Source organism: Synchiropus splendidus, chromosome 2 (genome assembly GCF_027744825.2).
Source record: "Synchiropus splendidus isolate RoL2022-P1 chromosome 2, RoL_Sspl_1.0, whole genome shotgun sequence".
Taxonomy (NCBI): Eukaryota; Metazoa; Chordata; class Actinopteri; order Syngnathiformes; family Callionymidae; genus Synchiropus; species Synchiropus splendidus.
In genome coordinates, this window is record NC_071335.1 from 13,963,887 (window position 1) to 13,991,043 (window position 27,157).

A 27,157-nucleotide genomic window follows, 5' to 3' on the forward strand; every position below is an offset into this window, starting at 1 on the left:
CCGGGCAACTACAAGTCGTCCAGCGTGTAAATAAACACACTCAAGAGTACACAAACACATTCGTATCAAATATAATGCTGTCAGGTCCGAACAGCACCGTTTTATTGCTCAGCTTTCTGCGAGGGAACAAGGGAACTACTTTAGCACGGGTGTTGCTACACACTCACAGAGCAGCTGATGGAAAACACACAAACTGTAATAATAAATATACAGATTGTAAATGAAACAAAAATAATACGCTTTGTACACACGATCCTTGGTGTCGTGACGCCATTCCGGGGGCGAACAGAACTTGAAGACGACGGTGTCAGTTGGAGTGTGAAGATAAAAAGCTATTGGTTAAAAAAAATGCTGACTCGACACTGACTCCAGTGCGAGAGCAGCGACAGACTTCAATCCAGAAAAGATGTGAGCGTCAGACCAAACTCTCCAAACCTGAGACCATGCGAACACATTCACTCAGTGAAAACAAAACAAAAAAAGAGGCGTATACATTTATACTGAAGCTGTACACGTGTGTGTGTGTGAGTGTATACAAGATATGTTTTCAGGGACGACTGCTTAAATGTGCGAGACGGAGGAAGACTGGATTGAACTGAACACCACGCTCCGCATGCTGAGGTAGGATGGATCTGTGGCCGCGTGGCTCCAGATATCGGTCCCTCAACACTCTCAGTTCTCAGCGCCTGACGGTCCAAAACCAGGGGGATAAATGACCCATCAGCACGGCCACTGACAGCTAAACTCCGCCTCCCCCCTGTTAGATTCATACTCTGTTTCAAAACAAACTTGTCCTGCTTGTTTCTCCGGGTGGTGAGGGTCCCAACTGCGAGCCACAGTCCGACACGCCGCTCAGCCAGAGCGAGAATCAAACCCATTTTCCTCCCTGTGTCCTTGTTTGTTCGGCCAGCGCTCAGCTGGTCCACTTCAGGGTTTTGGACGGTGAAGGACGCCGGCCTTCACACAAGCGTCCGGTTGAGAGAATGAAAACGAAGACGTCGTCCTCTGACGTGACAACAGAAGCGTGACAAGAAGCAGACGGGTGAAAAGTGACGACTGACCAACACCTGCGTGTCGTGACTCGACCTGAAACGGTGGAAAAGCGGCAGACGGAGGGAGACGGAAGGACGCCGCCACTCACTCCACGGCGAAACCGCACGTCTCCTCGATGGCCGTCAGCAGCTTGTCGTACAGCTTGTCGTAGCTCTCGTAGGGAGGAATGTCGATGCGATTGAAGCTGGGGAGAAGAAACAAGAGTCAGGACACACAAAAGACACGCTTGCTTGTCCAGCATTGAGGAGAACTGGATCCTGACATTGGTGCCAGAGCATTGTTGATTAAAAAAAAAAAAAAAAAAAAAAGTGTGTGACCCACCAGGTATGTGCTTTAGGAAGGTTGTTGGCGTTAGCATCTATCTGGTGGATGGTGAAGAGCCGGGGTCCGGCGGCGCCTGCAGGCAGAAAAACAAAATGAGGTATAAACAGATCATGACTTTAAACACCTGAAGAGCCCTGAAATATCATCAGAGTGGAGGGAGGAAACTGGAGGGAGAAGTGGGTGAGCATGTGGGTTCACTAAGAGGGCCGGTCTTGAGAGGGTCATGTTCAGTTGAAGCGACAGGAGTGAGTGAACTCTGACCCTGGAGCGCCTTGAAGCCCTGCAGAGGAACCCTGGAGGAGCCGGTGACAAACTGCAGCAGCCGCGCCCGCCGCTCCTCGTCGAAGGACTCCACAGCCTTCCAGAACCACTTCACGATGTTGCTGTCGGGGGTGCAGTGCTTGAGGCGGGTGTTGGACTTCCAGTCGGAGATGTCGATCTTGCCCAGGCCGCACACGATCAGCTCCAGCTCCTTCTCGTCGAAGGACTTGAGCAGATGCTGGGGGATGACCTCGTTGAAGCCCTTCTGCAGAGCCAGGAACTGAGCCTCGATGCCGTGAAGGAAGCGCCAGTTCACGTAGAGCCTGCGGAGCCGCACAGGAGGCGGGTCACAGCGAGATCTGCTGGCGTGGAGCGGATCCTGAAGTGAGGCTTCCATACCTGACATACTCCTTCTTGGTGTCCTCGGTGACAGGGACGCTCTTGCCGTTGGGTTTCAGCTCGTGCTGGATGATTTCTCCGTAGGCGTTGTGCTCCACACAGAAGGTGTGGTCCAGGACACCAGTGATGTCATTGTCCCTGAGGAGAGGTCGAAGAGAGAACCAGAAAAAAACCTGCTTCAATGTGTATTCTTCATGCGGGGTTTAGATTGTCTCAGTCCGTGCAATGCAAACAGCAGAGGGCGCCAGCGACTAGGATTTTTGTTTTTTTGCAGTCATGTTTGCTGACTGAACCCTCTCATGCATGAAACACCAGACGTGTCAGACCAAGTTCCCCTCAGTGGAGCCCCTCGCGTATCTACCGAGCTTTATTTTTGCGTGGCTAGAGTTCAGTTCAGAAGCCTTACAGGATCCAGACGAGGCTGTTGTGGAGGTCCGGGTCCACGGACTCCATGTCGTCCAGTGTGATGGGTTTGCCCAGCAGCTGCTTGTAGAACGGGAGTGTGAAGCCGCCATCGATGTAGTGACCGTGAAACACCGCCATGCCCATGATCCGACCCACAAAGTGGAAATAGGACAGGTGCTCCTGCAGCAGGACGACAGCACTGGCTTCACCACCACACAGCACACAGATCTGGCACACATCTCATCTACAGTGAAGCCATCTGAGCTCCTCTTGTTCTCTCTCCTAGGTACTTCCATGAGTTGAATACAGCACTTCTGAGCAAACAGACATGAATACAGAGGGCCACCGGAGTGTCTCTTACTGGATTGACAGCAGAATCCGGGTTGATCTGCAGAGTGTAGATGTCGTCCCTGGAGTACTGGAACAGGCCGTAGTAGGGGTTCAGCATCTCATGGGAGAGCAGGTACAACCATTCCCTGCAAACAAGGAAGGAAACGCTTTAGAAAAAAGCCTGTAAAACCACAGACTTGGGGTCATGATTGAGAAAACCACCTGGCAACGCCGCCATAGTCCAGTCCTTCTTCACCTCTGAACTTTATCATCAGTCTCTTCCAAAGATCCTTCGGTCGCATCTTCATCACCTGCCGGTACGACTCCTGCAAGAAGGTGAAACTGGTTACATGACTGGGGATGGAAGAGACGTGCGCTGTTTGGGAGCTGTTGTCCAACACCTCAACATGTTTGATCAGAGGGAACTGCAGAGACACAAGCCTGGAAGGCTTTCACAGAATAAAGTCACCAACATTCTCGAGATGTTTTGTTCACCAGACACAAGACGATATGATGTGATTCAGATGTGCGTCTTCATGCAGCTAGTACTCCTCTGACACGTCCAGAACCCTAAAAGTGAAGGTAAATATCCAGAGGCGTAGAAGAGACTCATCCGCTGCAGCACTTCCTCTATTCATTTGTATATACTACATCAACAGATGAATATTTTTACAGATTTTTACAGCCATAGTTAACTTTACTCGCAAATGAATCACACTTTTTGCAACTAAACACTTAAGGCGCCATTTTTCAATGCAATTTCTATTGAAAGTTGTGCAATACGTATTTGAATGTAAAGAAACGTGAACGTAGTTGCAGATATGGTAGAAGCCACGGAGCGAATGAACAGCACTGGAACAGCACATCAACAGTGAAATAACCCTGCTGCCTGGCAATTACTGTAAAAAAGAAAAATCTTTAGAAATTCAAAATAAACAGGCATCACTTAGTAGCTCGACATTCTTCGCTGCAGCTTTCAAAGAAGCAGCATGATTGTGGGATACATACACACTTTTCAGTGTTCTATTTGGCACACTTTATTTATTGACGCGGCGGCCTTTTGCACCTATGTTTGATGTTTAAGAAAAGAGGTTTCTCCCAGCAAAATAGTGTATCCTGAACGTGCGAAATGGCAGGTGAAATACTGACTGTAGCAAATGTACTACCACGTTACTTGGCCACATTCAAAGACGCCATGACATGCTCTTGAAAACTCACTTTAATGTGAGCCAACTGGTAGCAAACCAACCACCTGAACACGTACAGAATGATGTTCTCTCAAAGCTACTATAGATTCCTCAACCATTCTTTGGTCTACAATCGTTTTTCTGAATATTAAATGCCATCCATTAAAGATAACAGGAAGACAACAACTAATCATCCAGCCACTTCACCTCACAAGCGACCAAACCAAATCTAATATCCTTGTGAAGGGTTGCGGAGCAGCTCCTAGAGCCCAGTCTGAGTGCAAGAGCCCTGGCTGCAGCAGTTTCCTGTGCGACTTGGAACCGTACGTTTTTCACACTTTGCTTTCCCTTTCCACAGCTGTCACATCCATGAGGGATGAAGTCATATTTTTTTATTGCTCAACTTATAGTTATGAAGTTACGTCTGGCCCTCAACACTGGCCTCGACTGCTGCCTCCGTCCTCCCTCCCTTTTCAATGTCTTCAGCCGCTGAAATCACCCTGAAAGAATGTCTTTCTGCATCAACGGAACGACAGAGGAGAAAAAAAAAAGACAGAAGAGGAGAAGAAAAGGAACGTAACTAGTTCAGTGTGATTTTTAGTCGGGAGCCCTTTCTGAAGTGTTTGGGCTGGAATTTAGAAAGAGCCGTCTCTGTGGAGCTTTTGGCCATATTCTGGTGCGTGTCGTAAACTGGAGAAGAAAAGGCCAGTAAAAGGCAGAAGGACGGGTTTGAGAACATTCTTGTGTTCTCCCAGTTTCAGATTTGGTCAGCAGTCTTTTTGTCCTCATCAGGCCACACAATTGCACACACACTGAGTGAAGGCCTGGGCAGCGTTGTGATGTATTGTCTTCTGTTTCTCAGATAATTATAGCTGCTCTCAGATGACCTTTACCAACATGCACATTTACCTTCTCGGGCTGTTGCAAGATTGAGGATTGCGCTTCTGTAAGTTGCACAAACGTATAATTCTTTTCCTGCATTGTTGGGTTTGTACCTCAAATATCTCTTCACGGCAGACCTCGATGCGACAGTGGCCGGCTTGCGGCTGCTGCTGTGACAGCTCCTGGCGCAGGATCTTCAGCTTCTGCACCAGGTCTCTCTTGTATTTGGGCACCGTCAGACACTCGGCTTCTTCTGGCAACTGGGACGGGGAAGGAGCTGGTAGGGGACCACCGGGACCACCCTGGCCCTTCGACTGGATGGGATGGCTGATGAGAAAAGCTGGATCAGACTTGCATTTATCGACTATTTGATGGACCATTTATAAACGTAAGGGTTTCCGCCAACACACAATTCATATCTCATCTTTCAAGTAAGTAGAATTGCACTGCATATTAAACACACTTCATCTAATGTAAATTAAAAGACTTTGGAAAAATGTTATGATGATCGGCCCAAGACATTTAAACATTTAAAAAGACGCAGATATTAGGAGCTCTCAGCTTCCTGATGCAATTGTTGTTGTACTGTATGTTTGCAGAGTTTGAAATAAACTTCTTCCAAACAAAAGCACTTGTGATTTTCACAGAACATTATTGCTCGGTGTATTTTATCCATATTATTAGGTACCACTGAACCAAATCATTGATATAATATGTGAAATTTCCTCCTAAAATATGACTGATATTTATTTTTCAAACAAAACCAGCCAAAGCAAAGGATGCAAAACTGTTTGTAGGAGGGATGGAGTGGGGTGGCTTGTTCTAAATGTTGTATTCTATCTAGGGATGTTCCAATACAGCTTTTTCACTCATGACACAATATGGATATTGCAGCCTTGAGTATTGGCCGATATCGATCCCATGCGAGCATGAATCGTACATACTTACTTATTTTGTAGTGTGGAAAGTTAGAAAAGGAATTTTATAAAATAAATTAGAAGACTCTGAAAATGAACCTAAATAAATCTAATAAACATGGTCTCTTCAAGCAAAGTGGACCATCTTTTGTCAACCCTCTTCAGTCATCTCAGAGGTTTGCTGTTTCTTCACTTCAGAGGTCTTATTTGTCATGCTGTTTCAAATGTGCCATAAGGTTGGTTGTACTAAACTTTCTCATCAGAGCGCTTATCATATCAGAGATTTTAGATGCAGGCAGATAAAATTCAATACTCATTTGTTGACCGGACATCCCTCTTTTTATCAGTGTGTGAAAGTCAATAAGATATATGTATTAAAAACAAAAGAGTCGAATTCAAATGACTTGAACATCAGTTAGAACTCTGTCACTGGCTATCACAATAAAGGATGAACAAGTGGAGCTCACGCTGCAGCTCTCAACGGAGTAGAATTCTTCCAGAAGGATTCATTGCAATCCCTTTTTAAGTTCGGTCATCAATATTGACCCTATCGATCAGATTACACTGGTTACTGAGGCCTGAATAAGCAACCTTTCATGTCTGCTAGTGTCTCAGCGAAGCAGGTGGAAAATGCGAAAACGACTTTTCCACAGTCCCATGACAGATGATACAGCGCGCACCTATCGTGTAACAATTTGTATTTATTCACTTATTTTGTGAATTACAGAATAAGCACAAAACATTTTCGGAAGCGGAGCCTGTAAACCACCCTGGTCAGTGTTCTAGCCTGGGTCCAACTGTACGGCTGGTGGTGGGATGCCTGGGTGGGCCTTGTAAAAACACAATTCATCTCTAAATTCAACATTGCGCCAGCCCCAATTTTCCTGCGAGGGTCTGCTGAAGCAGCACATGGCGTCTTGTAAAGGAGCTTCTGTCCCACACTGGGAGTGGAGGAGACTCTGGTCTGGTTAAACAAAGAAGGCTCATCATGAGGTCTGAATTGGTATTTAAGGAGTGTAGCAGGATACAGCCACCCACTTATTCCAACACCCTTGCTACATCTCGGCTCTCTGGTTCAGTGGTTTCAGAAAGCCTCATCTATTTGGACTTTCCGAGCTAAGCGGGTTCAGTGTTTTGCCAGTCTATCCTGTATAATCAAGTCCACTGCTATTTATTTTTTTGGCAAGCATTGGACTTTAACTATGTCAAAGGCAGGGTGAAGTCTGTAGTGCAGCAGTCCTGGAAACCACTCATGGAGAGGAAGCAGAAGAATGGCAACTTGAACACAAAATAGAATGGGTAGGAAGGAAAGTGAAAGAAGCATAGGGGCAGTTTGTAACTAGCCAGGTTGCTAACTGAGACAAGCAAGCATGGGAGTGCTAAAACTATATGACATGACTTGTTCTTCTTCTGAAGCACTAACAGAGGCCTGCAGTGGAGTCAGGATGAGTCCACAGCAGACGTACTTCCTTTCCGAGGCGTGTGGCACAGCAGAGTTGTAATGAGTGTGGTGGGGTTTTAGCCAAACCAGCAACCTCACCCACTTTACCCCCACCCAGGTCGGAGAATCAAAGGTCGCTTTATGTCACCAGTCATCGGTTCATTGCTCCAGACACTTGCTGCATTTAAAGCAGGGAAGAATAAAGGATGAGGCCAAAGAGCCTAACTGTATAGGTCACAACTGACAGACACCGGAGGAATGGAATTTAGAAATGAAGCTCAGCAACATTTTCTGCTCCAATAATATTGTGAAAATTAAGACAAGGCAACCACCTGCTGACGCCCAATTTCTCTAAATTCAGCCGCGATGAACACTTCTAGCAAGCACTGATGTAATCTCACAGACATAAACTCAGCATGTTAGTGCAAGGGAAGACGCTAAGTATGAGAGAGACGGTGCGGCAGACCACAGCCATGTTTCCATGTCTGACTGTCAGACAATTCGAGGCCTTCATCAGCGTGAGGTCGATGGCGACAGAGCCGTCTGACTCGCAGTAAACCACCATTTGTTTGCTGCATCCACATACTGCGGAGCAAACATGATCAATGGACAAGATGCCACTTCTCATTGAAGCTGTCAGTATAGCACTTTAATGTTCCTGACTAAAAGAAATGCAGCAATGCATTCTTCGTGTATTATACTCCTTTGTGTATTATTTCTATGATTATCTTTACTAAATAAATGTTGATATATTTCATTTGGCAGTAAACATCATGGTCATTTAATATCCATCAGTGAGGAAGGCAAACAATTACCTTGGGTTAGTGTTTTGGCTTTCCATGGGGACACGGGATCCATTTGGACTGGGACTGATTCAGCAAGCAAAGAACAAGAGAAATAAAAACAAAGAATTTAATTTTTGTCCATTTGATTTTTCTTTTTTTTAATTTACAAGAAACTCTGTCAAAAATGTAAAAGCGGAAACATAATTTAGGAGGAACATGGTAGAAAAGACAACCAGAATCCATTCAAAATAAACCTACAGCTTAAGTGTGCAGAAATACTAGTCAATTATGACACAAAGAATTTCGAGGCCTGTGGCACAAAATGACTAAAATGAAACCGAGAACCAAATCCATGGAAGCATTACTCACTTCAGAACTAAATGCAGGTTAGCAGAAAGCCGAGGATCTGTGAATTGCGTGGTCCGATTGTTGTGGTCGACAAAGTAGACGCGACCTGTGGCTGTGTTTCGGATCTCCCAGCCTGGAGGGAGGGGGCCAAGCTCCTCACAGTTGACGTTGCTTAAATCCCTGTGAGGATGATTTCAAAAACAGTGTGATTTAATTTCCCCTTTTACTAAAGAAAAGGACAGGTTTAACAGTTATTGACAGTGTTAAATAAATGCGTTCCACTATAGAAAATACGTAAATTAGGGGGAGACATGAACATGAGCATATTTTTCATGGAAAAATCCTGAAAAAAAAACTCATAAAAGCTGAAGTTCATTGCTCGCGAACCTCATGTTGCGAATTCTGGCCGGACATATGAAGTGACAGAACACTGAACAGTGAGGACTTTCCCAGACCCGGCCACAGTTTGAAGAAAACCTGGCGGAAACCCTGAATTGATTTAGATGTTGACAACGAGACTAGCAACATTACAGATAGATGCGGAAGTTACTTCGATGTGACCTTAACCACTGTTTCATAAAGACAGGCAGAGAATCCTGACAGAAATAATGATGTGGCCATAACGTTTGGTGACAGTCAAACTTAAGTACACAGTCAGAATGTGCTCAGTTAACTGTGTAGGAGGCATACGGCAAATCCAATTTACACAATGATGAGGCCTTATATTAAAATAAACACAATGCAAAATTTGACTTGATGTTATTACCTGACAGAAAAATGTTCTGCCAATTGTTAAATTATTTAATCATGTTTGTTTAGACATATTCTACTGCAGTATTCGAAGAAATGCTCTCCACAAACTCAGTATCTTGGTGTGGTAAAAGCTGACTTGGGACAAGCCACTGCAGCCTGAGGAGAATGCTCCCCATTGCCCTTGTGTGTTCATGTTCTGTCCTTGTTCACAAAGCGCATGACCCGCTGCACAAATCAAAACATGTGGAGCAACTTGAAATATGTCACATGGACCCAAACTAAGCGGTTGTTGATGTGAGCTGGATGTTGCGCACAAGATTATCTCTGAGCACAAGTGAGAGCTCTTGCCAAAAATGTAACCAAATAGCATTGGCATGACTCTGTGGAACCAATTATTAGGAAGATTTACTGGCCAGTAGTGCGAACATCTGTCCAAAACAGCCTTTCAGACCAACACAGCGCTGTTATTCTCTTTGATTGTGACATCCCAAGACAAAATACGCAACTGTGCACCCCTGTTGTTCATTCATTGATCATAAGTCTTTTTAGTCAAAACACATCCGTTAGAATGACAGCTATCTACTAAGAAGCAGCTGACGTTACCTGGGAACCCGGGGGTCATGCCATGTGCTGACACCGGTCTGTGTGTGCAGGAAGTAAACTTGGCCTTGCTGGGTGGTCCTTTGCTCTGAGAAGAACCAGTAGAATGGAACATGAGCAGACATTAGCAAAAACATTATGTAATAATAATATTGATGACAGCCAAGGCTCTCGACTGGTGTCTCTCTTGTTTACAGTGGTCAGCGTCGTGTATAGGAGCAACAAGGAAGACAAAGTAGTCATGAACCAGCGGCAGGGTCACGAGCCGGCTGGTGTAAATAATGCAAGAAGGCAATGAAGCAGACGTGGGATCCAATCTCAGAGCTTCAGAGACACAACGTATAAAATGCCCACACTTGCATTAAAAGAAAATTTCAAGTCACAACTTGGCTGATACCTTTGAGGACATTATATATATATATATAGAAATATATATATATATATTTTTAAATATGTTTCATGTATTGAATCCACCACAGAAAAACATGCATCAAGGGTTTGGAAACATCCTTCAAAGTGACTCAAATGTTTGACCCCTTCAACTCCTTCAACTCAAAGGACTATTTAAGTCTTAGTGCATAGGTGGAGAAGGAGACACTCCATTATAGCATTTCTCTAAGCTTTCAGGAAAAGAAAGAGAAGAGGAAAATAAAATAATGCTCTGGAAAATATCTGAGATAAAATACTTCCAATAACTCCTCTTGCCTCCTCTTATGGCCATGATCAAAAGAAAGGGTTAAAGTGAAAGGCAACGCCTCCAAGACTGAGATGAGTGATTTCCCAGTAGGATTTATTCACTGTATCTCAGGTGCCCAGCTCTGTTAAAAGTCAGAACCTATAAACGTAAAATATAAGGAAATGAGCGGGAAGCCTGTCAGTTTTGTATCTAACCTGTCATTCAACTTGTTAGAAGTGAGCCGTTTCAGGAATAATGGATCCAACTGTGTCATACAAGCATAACAAAAATGGGAAGTGTCCAATCAACCACGGGCCACTGACTTGCACTAGTCATTTGCAGCCCAGCGTTTCCTGTGTGCCCTCAGTGTTTTCCTTTTCTTTCTTAGATGTTGCCCCTCTCACCACACCCAGCAGTTCAGAGAGTTCAACTAAAGAGTGAGACCACTAGTTGTTGGGCATCGGTGACTCACTTTGTCTGACCTTGGGAAAACCTCAAATGCAGCCGAAACTATCAAATGAGATAGGGTTGTAACACAGCCACAACCAGTCATCAAATCATGATGGAGTCCAGGCTATTTTGGACTGAATTGGTGTCACATGTTTCTTGAGAAGCGTTGCTTCAAACCAAGGCACATTTACCACGGATGTCCACACCTCCTACCATCTGCATCCTGCATGGAGAGTGAGCTGACTGCCGATTTGATATTACATTTTACAATAAAGATGAGAGTTAGCAAATGAACTGCATGACTTCAGTAGAGCTGGTGCAAAACCGCAGCACGCAGAGGCAAGTCACAAGTCAAAAAACAAGCAAGAAGGGATCATAGATTAACACCACCAGAAAAGACCTTTCCAAAAATGACGTTTCACACCAATAAACTTTCCTTCATGTCATGTAACTTATGATTTTGCTCATGGCAAAAGAGGATGTTTTTCATTGAAGCTGACATTTGCGAGCATACCAGAACAGAGCTTTGTCTGTGACACTACGGTCTGGGCAAAAGAGCAGCAGCCTGACTCGCATGTTAATTAAAGAAACTGCAGTCACTCAGGAAAACCCAAGTAAAATGAAAACGACTGGAGCAGAACTTTGCCCCTATCGACACTGTGAATTAAGCAGGAATAATGTTGTTTATATTTATACTCTATATGTATTTATAAAGGCAAGAGATGACCGCTAACGTACCATTTAGCCACAGCAATCTCAATTCTAACACAACTTTCATAGAAGGGTATTTTTCAGAAACCTATCTTGAGTTTCCCACCTCAGGCTGTGTGATAGTTAAGGATTTTGCTATTGTTTTAGCTGCCAACATAACATTATTAATACATGAACTACTGAACGTCACAACCCCATGAACAATCCCATGCTCTTCTCAAATTCAAATCCAAATCTCACCGTAACCCTCCGGTAGGTCAGGTGGGGTATGCAGGTGTGTTCGACTCATGTAGTTACGATGGCGTTGGGATCGAACCCGTCTCTCTTGAAGCCGCTGTTCCCCTGGTGGACCATTGGCCTCTGCCCCGTTGATTGGGGTCATAACTGGGGTGTTCTCATCCACAACACAGCTCAGGGGACGCCCCGAAGGACTGGAGTACTCGGAAGCCGGCCTGGAATAGTAAATAAGAAGCATCTGTTAAATGCAGGCTTTTAACAATACAAAACTGTTTAATTTCTGAAAGTGATGTGAGCGTGTTTTTCCACAGACAGGAAAGAATACAGAGAAACTAGTGCTGTTATGTTGACAGCAGATCTATTTCCTCTCAAGATGTCTAGACATCTGCACATTCAAAGTGTAATTATTGGAAACTAGTTTGTCTATGTCAACACTGCTCAGGAGAAGAAACGGATTATGGTTTGGGTTGAACTCTAAGTGGTATGAAGGATTACGGGTCAGGACAAAGGCGAGGAGAGTGGCCCACAACTGCTCTCAGAATTTTTTTTGTTTGTGTGTTACTTAAGAGCAGGACCTCATACGCACATATCTGATAAGCAAACAAAAACACAGACAGTCTGGACTTGAGCGCGAGTCTAAGTGTCCCCATGTAACAAGTCTGATTACCGTCTGGCTACCCAGAGTAACTGACGCCTTGGTTATCTGAAACCTTGGGCCTCTGTCTGTCAACCCAGATCCCCACTCCTCACTCAGCCCCCATCCCATTTCCTCTTCCTTTACCTCGCTGAAGGGCTTGATCTCTTGAAAATGAGGAGGAAGTTCAACAGCGGTGCTTTCAAGGGGTTAGATTATATTTGCCCCCAAAACGTCAATGTTGCGCCTTATCATGATCGACTATTGTACAGAGTGGGCAGTAGCATGGGGATGAGATGATGGGCATAAATGTTTGCTCACAGCTTAACGGCTCCACTGATAAGGAGCGAAGGAGGAAGGCGTCAGTTGTTGCCGCACAAGCCGGGGCCAAATAAAACTGTCTGGTGAAGGGGAGGGAAATTCATTTTCTAAAGGTGCCACAACCCAAGGTGCAAGTGTGTACAGCAAACCCAGTATCCAAGTGTTATAAAATGTTCTAAAATCTATTTTGGAGTCTATTCTTCCCAGGCTAAAAGACAAACGTTCTCTGTTGTCTGAGGCAAATCTAGTGTGCTGCCATACCTGGTGGGTCTCTCCCATTGTGTTGTCCGTGTTATGTGATTGAGGTACTGGATCCGACCAGTGGCTGTCCTCCTCTCTTCCCACCTGTTTTGTGCCAACAACGTAAGAAAACAAAGTCATGCGGTGGCTCATGACATGTGCACTGTACGAGGGACAATCAAGTAGTAAGCCCATACTGACCCATCAGGTAAATCGTTGTCAAATAGGCGACTGCAATCTACGACTGGTCCTCCGGAACCAATACGATCCCTGGATTGAAGACTTACTATAGAGGAAAGACAATTAATGGATGCATTAGCATTCACACAGACGGTGCACTCCTTTGCACATCTTATTTCCTCCACTTGGACCTGGTGAACTAGTGTTGAATGTTATTGTTCTGTAGCATTTCAGATGAGTACGTCATATCTAGCAGCTATAAATTCAATTCATACTAAGTGGAACAGAAGTAGTGATGAAATTTAAGTTACCGTCATGAGCATGTGTTAACATTTAAATCCACCGAGCAATAGGAATAGTTTGACAGTTTTTGCAGACTGTATTCCAGCAACGTCCAACAGTGGCAAAAGACTCAACATGATTGAACATATATGAAGTTACTTACCCACTATCTGCCCTCTGATAGTATCGTTGTCATTTGGACCAAGCTTATTCAGGTCTAGCCTCTGGTCTGCAAAGATAAAATTGTATCACAAGATAAAATGAGAAATGTAGTCAGACAATTACATCAAAAATTATAGTCACAATTACTTTGATTACCGTAATTTCAGAACTATAAGCCTCTACCCGCGTTCGAAAACCTGCGGCTATAAGGATTTTTACAGGCTAAAGAACAACATGCTATATTGAGCCAAACCGAGGAAATCACAGGTGGATTACAGGTATTCACCTTGAAGCGCTCAAAATGCACTCTCACATGTCCGCAGCTCTGCAAACACAGCCGATCTCCTGGAGGACCGGAGACAAGAAGCAGCAGCTGAGACCAGCTGTGGTGTCGGAACTTCGGACATGCGGGCGCATTTTGAGCGCTCTCAAGTAAATAAAAGATGTGAAGAGTTTATGATTCAAGTTCAGAACATTGCCAAGTTTATTTGTCTCCACGCTGGACCCTGTTTACAAAACTAGTTTAGAAGTGATCCTCATGCATATTTGTGCCGGGTGCACCACGGACCACTCTAAGGCGTAGACAGCACCAATGCACCCACGGATTATGGACCGGTGTGTATGAACATCTATTTTCCTTCTTAGATTTAGTGAGTGTGGCCAATATTAGCTCTATAATACAGAATTTACGGTGAAATTGTAATCACCATTATTAATCAGGATTATTCACAATGTTAGGGAAAACATAATAATTTTTATTTATTGACATAAAATATTCATTTCACCACACACCATCATAGGCCTGGAGGGCCTATGCCACCTCAGGTGAACTGCACAGGCATACAGATTGACTGTGAGAGAGTAGCTCTGAGATTTCTGTTCACAAAAATGCAAGTATTCGATCACAGTCTGTCGCCAACAATCAGTATAGATTGTCAGCCAAAATTGTGAACCACTTAAAATTTGCTGCGAAAAAGTGTGGCCCTAAACTGCTGGCAACAAACATATAGGGGCATTATTGTGTTACCGTGAAACCACTGATTTATTCGCAGTAAAAGAGGGAAGGAAAACATGAAAATGGCCCACAAATCCATGGCCCAATTGCTCCTATTAACATTCTAAGTGTTCATACTTAAAATTTCTTCGGGGTTTGTCTGCATTGTCATGCATGCGCAGGATGGGACATCTTCAGAGATGAAAGAGATCCAAACAACAGAAAAGCTTGTTTACAGACATGTCCTTTCAACGGTTCAGGACAGGAGTCCAGACTAAACAAGGATACTGTCGTCTTAGGCTACGTCTTCGGGCACATTTGTCTTGTAAATAGGAAGCGAAACGAGACATAACGTTAGCAGACATTAAACCACAAATGCTTGCCAGCCAAACACTATGTAAATATTTCACAACATGTGTCATCCGTGCACGGCGACAGCATAAGTTATCAAATGGAATGTTTCCTTTATGCCACAAATACTGAAACAATATAAGAACTGGTTTCTGAGCTGGAATCTTCTTGGTCTAGCTTTGTACACAGTAGACTGTTGTGTGTTTGTTTGTATTCAAAAATGGGACAAAGGTTGCAGAGTGTCTGCAGGAAGTCGAGCCCAGTAAGCTGCCAGGCGGTTCTGCAGTTTTCAATTCTGTTTTGGTTTACAGATGTCTGTGTGTACGTCGATAAAACCATAACAGCTTGCATGTTTATGTTAGATGAGAACCAGCATGTGTTTCAGGAAATCTAACACCAGCAAAGTGACTTGCTTGTATTTTGCTTAGGTCTGTGCGTGTGCATCTCAGTCAGACTCAATGATGTGTGCTATTCATGTGTCTGCCAGTCTGCAATGAAGGGACAAAGGATTCATGCAAGAAACCCAGGGCTATAATGAATGATGTCTCCTAGTCTGCTTCCTGTGGTTGCAATCAAGCATGAATTTCGCCATGCTGGTCATACAAGAAGCCAAAAGGCCAACTGGAAACTTCACTTTGAAGAAAAGGGCACGTCCTCAGACAGCGCAGAGGACATGGGTCACAATCTCAATTATGGCCAAGCAGATTCTCATGTGGTTTGTGGTGTCAATTCGATACTGCTATTTCTTACATAGCAATAATTGGACTGTAAACAGGACCACAGATCGGGGGTAAACATGCCCTACACAAAAACCACAATAATGTGGTCATTTCCATTCTTGACTCTGAAGCAGACCTAGAGAGTAACAAGCAGTAAAAGGTGAAAATGAAGGATCAAGGAAATAACTATGGAATATCAAGAAAAAATGTCTTGAAAGTACAGGTGATTATATCCTTAGATGAGCAGCAAAATTAAAGAACTATCTGAAACGAAGGGCTCGAATGTCATGTAACTGGCATTACAGTAGCACCCAGGACGTCTGCAGTGGGACTGCCAAAGTCAAGGGCATTGAACTGGTTTGCATAAACTTGCTTTGCAAAGCTACAAAACATGTCTTTGTATTATCATTAGAACAACAGTGGCAACCTTGTTCAAATGATGAGAATAGTAACACTGAAAATATATTACATAACAAAATTTATGTCACATTTGGAAAATACCATCCTGCTAAAAGACGTCAGTTAAGACTGTATCTCACGCCTCTATTTACGTTGTTTGTTCCCCATTTCAGAGAAATGATTTGTGTCTACAACAGTTTTCAAAATCTCCAGCGGAGGATTCCCCTGATCTCTGCCTCCCGTTGAGATGCTCTCACATTTTGGCCCAGTTAAATATTGGAACAGTGCGAGTACATGCCAAAAGGGGGTTTACACGGGTGGCAGGGGGGTCAAGCACGGTTTGGCCTGACCTGGATTCATCTGACAGCGTGAGTGCATGTATATAACACTGTAGAATGGTTTGGTAATTCAGAGATATAAGGAAGGTGTTATTAAGCCTCACACAGAACTCCATATTTGTTAAATGTCCTTGACAGGTCAGTACTACTATAATAATATCTCTCAATGTTTGTCAGTTTGTAATGCAATTTTACTAAAAATTCAGATAGCTTTTTTTAACGGCTGTTCCTTTGCATTTTGGAGTTTTTGTTTTACATGATATGATTTGATATGAACAAGATAGCTCAATAGCACAGTCTTAAACACCATTTTACCTTTGACAAAAATGAAAAGTTAACTTCAAGTCATTGCCTAGACCGGAACACTTTTTTTAAATCACAAAGGCTGATCTTTTCTTTACTTCAAGCAAGCATTATTGTGCAACCTGTACCTTCAATTTCGAGCATATGCAAACATAAGGGATACTCACAGCCAGTGTCTTTGAGTCTATTGATGGCATTGGATAAGAGGCGCACACATCCAAGAAAGCCAGCGCCTTGCTTTTTATGGATCTTTTTGTGGTTCCAAACACTGATTGTAATCGAATCAGCTTTACCGATGTATCTGGAAAAAAAAAAGAAATCAGTAATTCACACACAAGACATTCAACATGAAAAAAGATCAAGAACAAAGCATTTTTAACTGAAAAAGAAAGAAACGCTGCCAGAAGCTACTAATCACTTCGACAATGAATAACAGGTTTGCAGCCAAGACGTTTAGAAAAAGACAGCTTGGTCGATTTTGAAATAATTTGCGAGCATATGGCTGAGTGTTTGTGCAGATTTAGAGCAGATGAAGTGAGTCTAGTCGCGGTTGAAAAACGGAGGAAGTTCCTGTGATGTGTTCCACCGCCGTCTGAGACCCAGACAGCTGTTACAGTAAAAACGCATGCGTGTCTTCATGCACTAATTACAGCCTCAAAGCCAACTCAAATGCAAAGCTGTAGATTTCGCTGGAAAAGAGGTGAGGGGATTTCCTGAAATGAGCTTCAATATTTGGGGTTTGCACTGAGGAAAGTCCAAAATAGAAACTGTGCAAGTATATGTGTTTTTATACAAAATCTTTAATGTACTTATTCTTGAATTTTAGAGTAAAATCAAACACAAAACTGATGAAAAAACATTGGATTTTGGTCTCAGTTTACAGATACCAAGTTGCTCAGGCACTCACTTGATAACATTTCTAAACACACTGTATTATTGCATAAGTCTTAAAAAGTTGACCACAAGTCTGAACTACTATTTCAGATCTAAGAAATTGCTACATAATTTGAACTCCATAAACAAAAAGCAGAGAAACTCGATGTGCTGCATTCTAATCTGTGTCAACATTACAATTCTGCCCATCATTTTCCATAGGTTATTTTGAGTTGACGCAGCCACCAAAGTGGGTCTATGGTTCAGTCATACACTGTGATTAAGACCTGCTGCATTTAGGCGACCACTGCAGACACCGCCGACGTTTTAGGTAAGTGATACGTCAACATCAGGTACATCTGGTGGTAAAGTCTGAGCTCCTCGTCGCAGAGAGACCACAATGTTTTCATTTGACTGTAATGTTGGCTGTCAGTAATATTTATATCACATTCTCATTACTTCCAATTCAGTGTTAAAGAAAAGGCATTCATGCACGTCTTGTGTTGCCACACTGGGGTCACAAGTGCAAGTATATGATCACTCACATGGTCCTGCTCCTGGACAAAAATGCAAAGGGTTTACGGCAAATCTGCCAGGGGGGAATATACCCCACTGGATATGGAGGTGTGGCCAATTGGAAGGCTGCCAAGACCACACTCCTCATCTGACTTCAGTGGCATGTAAGCCATTTCCTGAAGCAGAGGAAGAGGCCAGGGGTTGCTGGCAGGGAACACACTCTCCAAGAGTAGAGGAACCAGTAAGGGAAGGGAGTATAGAGGAAGCACAAACCTCGAGGTAAAAATGAAGGGCCAATTTTGATGTAGACATTGCTATGAGAGACTATTTGTAACAGCAAGACTGTCTGAACATCTGACAGAATAGTGAATTCTGTTGTAGGTCACGTATTTAAATATGGCTAAATAAATGTAGAGTAACTATCCGTAATTATCAACACGGTTGCAGCCGCAACAGAGACAACTGCATTACTAAAAACAATACTTTTCTTTTTTTTTTTCTTTTTTTAAATCGATCCTTGTTTTCCCTCCCACTTATACACAAGTACGCACTTCTCAGACTAACCCTTTATTTGCAACCCCTCGATCGCCCCATGACTAGGGGCCAGTTTTAAGTTATGAGTAGTAGCACACCTTCAACAAACGTGTTTCACTTTCATTTTCATCATTAAAGCAAGAAGCAGACAGTAATTTTGATGGTTGGATGATTCACATACCACAATGTTCTGCATTCTAGCAAGTGTAAGGACGACCTTTGCAGTTAGCTAGCCAGCATCAGCCAGTACTGTCTTGTATGTGTACTTTGTTGAACTGCTAACCAAACTTCATTCTTCAATTGATGTGAATATTTTTTGTATTTATTTATACCATTTTATATTAATTGGGGTTATAACAATACTCAATCTGAATCTATGTGTTCTGGACAGAGATTGAATCTCTGTTTTCTTGACTCAAAACTGAACAAGTTCTTGCAGCGATCACAAATCCGATCTGAACTACTCTGATGCGGGCAGCACCGGAGAGCCGAGAGGAAATAGCCTGTAGTGGAGAAGAGGAGACTATACAGCACTTCATTGAGATGTTTGTAAACAAACTTGCTACAAACAAACCCGTAAAGCAGCAACATTTTACGTCAAAGGTTATTGATCTATTCTACTGACTCATATGTGTATTTTGCACAGACACAAAAATCACATGGACATCCATGTGAAGAATGAATCAATGATGCATGACCCCTCTCAAAATTTCAGTATGGCGTGAATCGGGTCATTTCAGTGTGTGCTCAGCTCCAGAGGGGGCGCTGCGCCCATCCAAAGGCAAGGCATGCCCCACCACTGAAGGACTGCATCAATTTCGTTTTAAACATTGTGCAACGTGGAAGAATGCTTCCGTTCCTGTGGAATATATATTTTTACCTTCTTTTTTTATTTCCCATTCGCAGGTCAATGTGTCATTTCTTTCTCATCGCTGCGCACATTCATTCTTATCTCTGTTTGAGTCATTCTCAGCACAGTTTCGAATCACAAGGCAAGTAGACACGGGCAGGCGCATTACACCGGGCTCCAGTCTCTTGCATTCAGCGCGTGACACACGCATTTTCCCCACTGCACACACGCACATGCAAGATCACCGTCCGTCAAGTGACACCGCTATATGGAATGCACAGAATTAGACCTGGTAAATGTTTAAGAGCAAATTTTTGGATTTATTTCATTTTCTTCCTGTAAAAGTCGCTCGTGATTGTCCAAAATGTGACACACATACATGGTGGAGATGTGCGTGCACAGGAGAGTGAAAACCAGAGAGACAGAACTTGGCGATGCCTGACTACACACCGGTCAATGAAGAAATTGAGAAAGACTTAACAGTGTAGTCTGTAAAAGAAACATATTTGTCGTTCATTTTAGCCTCAACAACACAGACTGGTAGTCCTATGCATTTCATTCGGAAAAGACTTGTTTTTATTCAGATGAAGGATCTATTCTGATTAGAGTAGTCAACGTAAACATAGCAAATAAAGGTTATGAGCCATATTCTGTCTACACTTGATTATTGCGACAACAGTACGTGTCTGAGCTTCCAGCTTCTGATGATGTTACAGTATGACTGGGGACGTTCCATCTTTCTAGCTCTGTAGATTAACTCTTCAACACGCCATACTCACAGGTCATAATGTTGATTCCATTTTGGATCCAAGGTGTTTCTTACAGTATCTGTAGAGTGACATTGTCCTGAGCCGTCAACGACCACTTTAGCAAAGGGATCAGGCAACCCTAATAAAGCAAAAACACAAATAAACATTTATGCTGACTGTGAGAGAAGTTGTAAATAAACAAAACTGCAACTTAAGTTCATTATCTTCAGCAATAACAAAACCACATTTGACTAATACTTTAGAAGAAAAACAGGTTCCACTTTAGATTAGGGAACATACTGTATTTTACTATAAATTAACTACTGTTCACATCATCATTTCATATATTAGACTGCATAATGTACCGACTTGTTAAGACAGTCTATACTTTGCATACGGAAAATGTTATTCATTTGAAGACAATTGGAGAAATGAATACACAGCATGATAATGAATTGAAAATGTGATCAGGGATTTTCCAAGGCAGTGTTGCTAACTAGTGTTTCTGTGTGACTCAATACTTCACACTAGTCAAACCTGTTCATTTAAGACTGAACTCTTTTCCGAGGGCAAAACCACAGGTTAAAAAAAACCCACCCTGAGGATGAATATTATCCCTGTGGTTCTGCTATGCTCATATCAGAGCTCTAACTTACAAGATAGACAAATATGTGGTTTTGTTGTAATAACAACATGAATGCCTTCAGTTAAATATATATTTTACCATAAAGGACGGCAAACATGAATAATAAAATACATTGAATCTGTGTTACTGACTGTGGCTAAAAAAAGGGCTTTTACTTACGAAAGAAGTCCTTTTTTGCCAGGTTCTTTGCACAGAGGACTGAAAGAGAAACAAAAACGTTTAACATAAACAGTCTCACAGTAAAGGAAAGAGCTAACATATGAGTGGAATACACATGTATCAAGCAAACACTGGGGGGAAAATGTCTCCATTCACAATTTCATTAGAATCTGAAGAGATTTGTGAGCAAAAATGTATAATTTCAACAATTCTATCTCCCACCTATCCATTTCACAACGCTTATCCAGTGTCAGGTAACAGAAGCAGCAGCTGAAGTTAAGAGGAAGAGGCTTCTCTCTGTCCAGAAACAACCTTCAGATGATCAGAGACCAACCAAGAGAGGTGATTTCTCAAACTTGTCCTGGGTCTGCCCCGCGACCTCCACCCAGTAGGACATAGATTGAATACATCTGGAGGGAGGAATACAGCTTGGGCGCCCCAACACTTCTCCTGAGGTGAGGGTCCTACTTTGAGCCTCCCTCAGATGGCTGAGCTTTTCACATCACTCAGCAGAAAAGACTCATTCTGGAAATTCTTATGCATAATCTGAACATAGCAGAGGAAAGGAATGTGGTGAAGATGGTCTAGCACTTCAGTTCTTCACCATGAAAGACAAGTTTCATTGTGAATCTTATCACGTGTCACTGAGACTTTTTAATCTGACAACAACTCCTTATCTTTTAGTCGAGAGCTGCAACTTGGGTAACGTACCAGCCAAGCGTACACCACAGTGAAACGTCTGCACAGCATCCTCTGTCTCACACATTCACTTGTGAGATTAGCTCGCAGTAGAAGCATCATTGTTGTGCGTTTTGCTTTCCTACTGAAGAATGTGCTAAATCACCATGTCCGCTGCCACTGCATGTCACGTTGTGCTTGTATTGTGCAAAACTTTTCCCCCTCAACCAGTGCACTGAGACAAATTGAATGAAGTGCTTCATATCGGAAAAGGAAATTATAGAAGGATACAGCAGCAAATTGAGGAAATTGGTGACATGAAGGAGATAACCTCAAGAAGTAAGTTGAAGGAAACAATAGAGATGTGGGAGAAAGTGAATAAAATAAGTTTTGAAACCAATTTAATGCAGTGCAAATAGTATTGTTCTTAATACAAAATGTGTTATTTGTAAATGCATCCAAAAAATGAATGGGCATTATGGGCATTTCCATTATTTCAATTGGTGAAAAGGATTTGACGTTGAAATAATTTTGAGTTTTGATCATCAGCGCAGAACTAATTAAACTCAAAAGTCAAGGTATAATTGTTGGGACTTTACAGACAAGTGAATTATAACTTCATATCACATGATGCTGAACTGTAACAAAACCTGTTTTAAGTGTTACAAAAAATATCATACGCCATATCATGCTCTAGGGCCAGACATTCATCCAATGGAAAAAAAAAAGAATTTATTTACAGGAAGTTTGTGCTCAGTAGTTTGACATGAAGCGATCCATTAAAAAGATTACATTTATTTTTCACTGGAGAAATGCATAACGCGTCTCTTTACCTGACAGGTCAGTCATAAGTGTGGAATGGAATTCATTTGTAGACCCTTGTGACCCTTCTAAACCCTTGTGAGGTGCAGATGTGAAATTCAAATTTAATAACTGAAAAGTTTGAAAATGTAGACCTGCAGCAACAACTGTGGTGCCGTGTGTCATGTGGGTTTATATGTCATTCGCTCAAGTGTAGGAAGATTAGTCATGAAATTTGCCATAAACATCCGTTCTTTTTGCTTATCAATGCTCTCCAATGATTATAATCAGTGTGGCGTTTTTAGTAACTACACAGGAGAGAAATGACGTCAATCTGTGATCAATTCCACAACAGATGTCATCCATTACATTACTAAAACTATACACATCCTTATTCATCGCCAACGGGGTCCTCAATGCAGTTATGTCAAGTCTGTCAATAAACTGAATTGAACTCAAATTATTGATCAATAAATCATTCTGCAAACAAGCATAACGCATATGACAAAAAAATGGTGCACACAAGTTAGTAACTGCCAGGAAATAAAAGAAATAACAAATAAAACAACATTTTTGGCCAACATTAGCTCCAAAACAGTCTAAAAGTTTAAGAAACCGTGTTCTGATTTCTTGCTGTGAAACAGCTGCAAATCAATTTTACCCTTTCTATTGTCAGAATAACCAACAAAAAAGATGGCAAGATCCATATGGAATATTGTGGGCCACGTGAAGTGAATGCGCCACACTTTCCATTAGTAAGAATAAACTCACTGCATCTACCTCCATCACTGCATAACCACGACTTATTATTATTCATTACCCATCTTGCATTGTGTTGTACTGACAACAAAGGGAGGCGCCAGGGTGTGTCGGGAGGCTGCTAACGTCTCCGTCTGTCTGAAAACAAAGGTCAGGCTATAGGTTGCTATTAGTTCTGGTCAAAAGGTGAAAGGTTTTAAACGGAAAAAGGGCAGGGTGGGGCTTTGCGTTTCTTTAGTGTAGTCTCATAAGGCAGAAATCACAGCAGATGTTGAAATCCATCAATAGTGAACTGCTTTACACATTAACGGTTGGAGTTTGGGTATAGTTTTTTTTCAAGTGCCTCAAACATCCATTCTGATCGCCTTCATGCTACTGACTCATCCAGATAATACAATATGGAGACTTAAAAAAAAAAAAAGAAACGGCTTGATACAGTCAGTGATGGAATCATTTCCCACAAATTATGAACTATATCTGTCATTCACAAGATTAGTCACGATGACATAGGATGAATTGCGACCATTCTGGCTAATATTGAATAAACACCAAAACCAAAACACTGGAGATGGCATATTTTGTACGAATCATCAATCATGTACGAATCAATTCCACTGTAATTTGGAAACATTCTACTGCACAGTTGCAGTAATAAAACGAAAACAAATAGCATGTTTTGTGATTAAATGAAAATACACATGGCTTTTGATCATTTAGCGTTCAAGTCTTTAACCAGTCAATTGTACAGAGTAAATAAAGTACAGATAATTCTCTAAGACTCTGTCAGTGTACTGAAGCTGAGGGCAGTGTGTGACGTTCTAGTACAGTTGACTGAACGACCAGGCGGGATCACGTCTTCTGTGCTGTGCTGGATGATGCTCCCAGCGCACCCAAATGTTTTTAGGTCAGTGGCTCCACTGGGAGAGTGACTGTACTGTGACAACTCAATGGTTATATACAGCTTTTTTCCATTCATTTGTTGAAATATTTCTCTGCAACACTACAAATAAGTATTTCATTTTCTTGTAATTTCATTTTTCTTGAGAAAAACGAACTGGTCAAAGTTACCTCTGCAAATCCAAGTAACAAACATAGTAAAGAAAGATGCAATAATATAATATAATAGGTGGATGCCAGTAGGTATGTGAATATGCGAGTTACATTTATTATTATTGCTTAATATTTTTTATGCTGTGTATTTCATTCAACAAAATTGAGCCAACACCAGACATAGCATAAAACACAGAGAGAAGGTTGATTTAATATGAACTACTGAGCATGCAACACATTAGACTTTTCTCAATTTTCCTGAGCAGTGATCATGTGTAACTGTGTGTAAGCTTGTGCCAGTGTCATGTCCTTTTTGTTGTGTGTTATGTATTACTGTCAGTCAGTTGCTTCTGATATTTGAAGTCCCTGTATGAGAGTGATCTTGCAGTTTGTGCTTGAATCATGACCAGCAGTTTGTCTCTCTACGAGTGCTGGTAAATGGTACTCTTGCTTGAGCAAAGGGTTCACTCGTATGAGCTCTGTATTCTACCTCAGTGTTTTTCAACCTTTTTTAAGCCACGGCACACAACTCCAAAGGGACCTCGGCCAAAGCACAATTGTGCTTCGTCGAAAGTCCTGTGGAAAATCCCTTTTAATTTGTGAAAATATTTAGGTACTTTTGACATATTATTTACAGAAACAAAATGCAATAAATTTATCTGTTTCAAATGTTTCCCCAAAGGTGGGTAATTTGACAAAAATATGTCATGAATAATTTATTCGAAATAACATTTTTATGATTTTCAGACCAACATGCAAGTTTCTGGTCAGTGTCAGTCCTAATGGTAATTTCCAGACAAATCTTCACCATCCTTAGCTTGCTTTTATGCAACTGCAGTTATTTGTTCTCTCTGCATTTTTGGTCTGCGAGTGTCAAAGTTCAGAAATGAAGCGTCATGCTAGCCGCTTATTTAGCTCAGTGGTGCAGGCAGTTAGTGGCGTCGCGGGTCAGACAAGAAACACATCCTTCTGTCATGAAGGTGTGTGGTGAAGTTGGTCAAGGCACATGGGGTTTAAAAACAATTTGGCTACGCATTTAACAGGGTTCTCCGCTGTGAGTGCGTGTGGGATGAAGAGCACCATGGTCAGTTCAGCCGTGCGTGATGGATGAATCAACGCATCAGCATAGATCTATAGTATATAGAAAGACAGTTACCGTTCAAACTGATTTAATGTCATCATATCACACACCTCTTTCTCCGGACAAATGACGTGAAACTAGATCATTTCACACAGCAAACCTGTCTCACGGTGCAATAGAGTGCGGCGGCACACTGGTTGAAAACCATTGTTCTACCTTAACCATTCTTCGAGCCTTATTTTGTAGTCAAAACATTTATTCATTATTGAATACTAATGCTCATAACTCAGTGCATAAGCAAAAAAATGTTTCAGTAATCAAAAGAATCCATAGTATATCCTCACCCCTTGCCCCCTCTTGCTACAGCACTGCAGTCTCAGTCCCTGTATTGTTCAATAGCTAAACAAAAAACTTCCTGTTGACCTCCTCTCCTGTCCCTTGTGGGTTCGCTCACTTATGTTGGTCAACAAAAAGAAAACTATTTTGGCAAGGAGTCAAGAAGGTAGAGTTTTTAAACCAAATATTTTTGCAGCATGTGAGGGACCGGGATACAGCCACCCCACCCCAGATGATCCAGTTGTGTGGATCAAGCAACCAGAATAATATCTAGTATATATCACTTCTGAAGCAAAAACACGTCCCTCTTGTTTTTAATTCAGATGATATAATTAATTCACTATTGATCTGTGGTTGAATTTTTAGTGTTTGCATTATTAAGGTTTAGGGATGGTGTAGTTTTTGTTAGATTTACAGTTCAAATTGAAATTCAGTTTGCATAAGTATTTCGAGAATATAACATAAACGAATGATATATTGAATTGTCCATCTTTACACTGATAAAAATATGCTTATATTATGATAATATATTTATTCTACTTATAATATATCACATAATAATTCAAAATAAACAAATGCAGAGTACACAATTGACCAGTTAGTAACCGCTTTAAACAGTAAATCATAAGTTTTATCGTTATTGAAAGAAGGCAGAAATGTATCGTTATATATTTTTCCCTATATCCCCATTACTAAAGTATGAACAACAATTACAGCATAGCTCAAATTTTTGTTTTGCATGGACGAGATCAGTTTAGCAAATAAAAACAAGACAATCCTGGAGACGGTGCATCCCTATTGAGAAGTCGCAGTCAAAGTCAAACCAATGAATTTAGGACCATACCAACGAAACAGGTTTATTGAGAGTCAAAGCTGCAGTGTAGTATATCACAGTGAGCTGCTTAATCTGTGTGGCAAACGTGGAATGAAGTGTTTGAATATGGGTTCAAAAGTCATAGAATGAAAAATCCCAACAAAGTATGAGTAACACTGTTAGTGTATGAACGTTAATGACATGGTAATTATGAATTTACAGCGTAAGAAAAGCCTCAAACAATGCCACTAAAAAACTATTATTCAAATATAGCGCTGTTATGTTCGACTACATCGCTAGTCACAACAACGCTCTAATCACACACAGGTCACCTCTCCACGTCCAGAAAACAGCATCTTTGATGATGAAGAAAAGATAAAAATAACAAGACAAACTGGAGCCGTAGTGACTGAAAACTGTCTGAACAAGAGCTGGGTAAATGGAAAAGGAAGAAAAAGATATGACAGTGAGATGATGGATATCCTGTGGATTTGAGAAGAGACACATGATCTGAGAAGAGAAAGGCTCAGACTATGAACTCAAGCAGATTCCACCCAGAGTAAAAAAAAATATCTGCTGCATACCCCCATTTTAAGAGATATTACACTTGGACAAAAACATTACCTCTA

General features: G+C 41.8%; 1 protein-coding gene across 1 annotated transcript in view; it reads right to left on the minus strand.

Moving 5' to 3' along the window:
- Nucleotides 1-65: 65 nt before the first annotated feature.
- LOC128754335 (E3 ubiquitin-protein ligase SMURF2-like) overlaps nucleotides 66-27,157 on the minus strand; it is a 32,698-nt gene continuing 5,606 nt past the window's right edge. Inside the window, exons 2-19 of the mRNA XM_053856874.1 lie at nucleotides 21,010-21,048; nucleotides 20,235-20,343; nucleotides 16,850-16,983; nucleotides 13,580-13,645; nucleotides 13,156-13,240; nucleotides 12,976-13,059; nucleotides 11,763-11,974; nucleotides 9,689-9,773; nucleotides 8,354-8,512; nucleotides 8,015-8,068; nucleotides 4,955-5,168; nucleotides 2,995-3,098; nucleotides 2,804-2,918; nucleotides 2,444-2,622; nucleotides 2,038-2,175; nucleotides 1,639-1,961; nucleotides 1,375-1,450; nucleotides 66-1,237 (exon numbers count right to left, since the gene is read on the minus strand). Of these exons, the coding sequence (XP_053712849.1) occupies nucleotides 1,138-1,237; nucleotides 1,375-1,450; nucleotides 1,639-1,961; nucleotides 2,038-2,175; nucleotides 2,444-2,622; nucleotides 2,804-2,918; nucleotides 2,995-3,098; nucleotides 4,955-5,168; nucleotides 8,015-8,068; nucleotides 8,354-8,512; nucleotides 9,689-9,773; nucleotides 11,763-11,974; nucleotides 12,976-13,059; nucleotides 13,156-13,240; nucleotides 13,580-13,645; nucleotides 16,850-16,983; nucleotides 20,235-20,343; nucleotides 21,010-21,048 (2,276 nt within the window). The 3' untranslated portion in view covers nucleotides 66-1,137. The remainder of the gene's footprint in view (nucleotides 1,238-1,374; nucleotides 1,451-1,638; nucleotides 1,962-2,037; nucleotides 2,176-2,443; nucleotides 2,623-2,803; nucleotides 2,919-2,994; nucleotides 3,099-4,954; nucleotides 5,169-8,014; nucleotides 8,069-8,353; nucleotides 8,513-9,688; nucleotides 9,774-11,762; nucleotides 11,975-12,975; nucleotides 13,060-13,155; nucleotides 13,241-13,579; nucleotides 13,646-16,849; nucleotides 16,984-20,234; nucleotides 20,344-21,009; nucleotides 21,049-27,157) is intronic.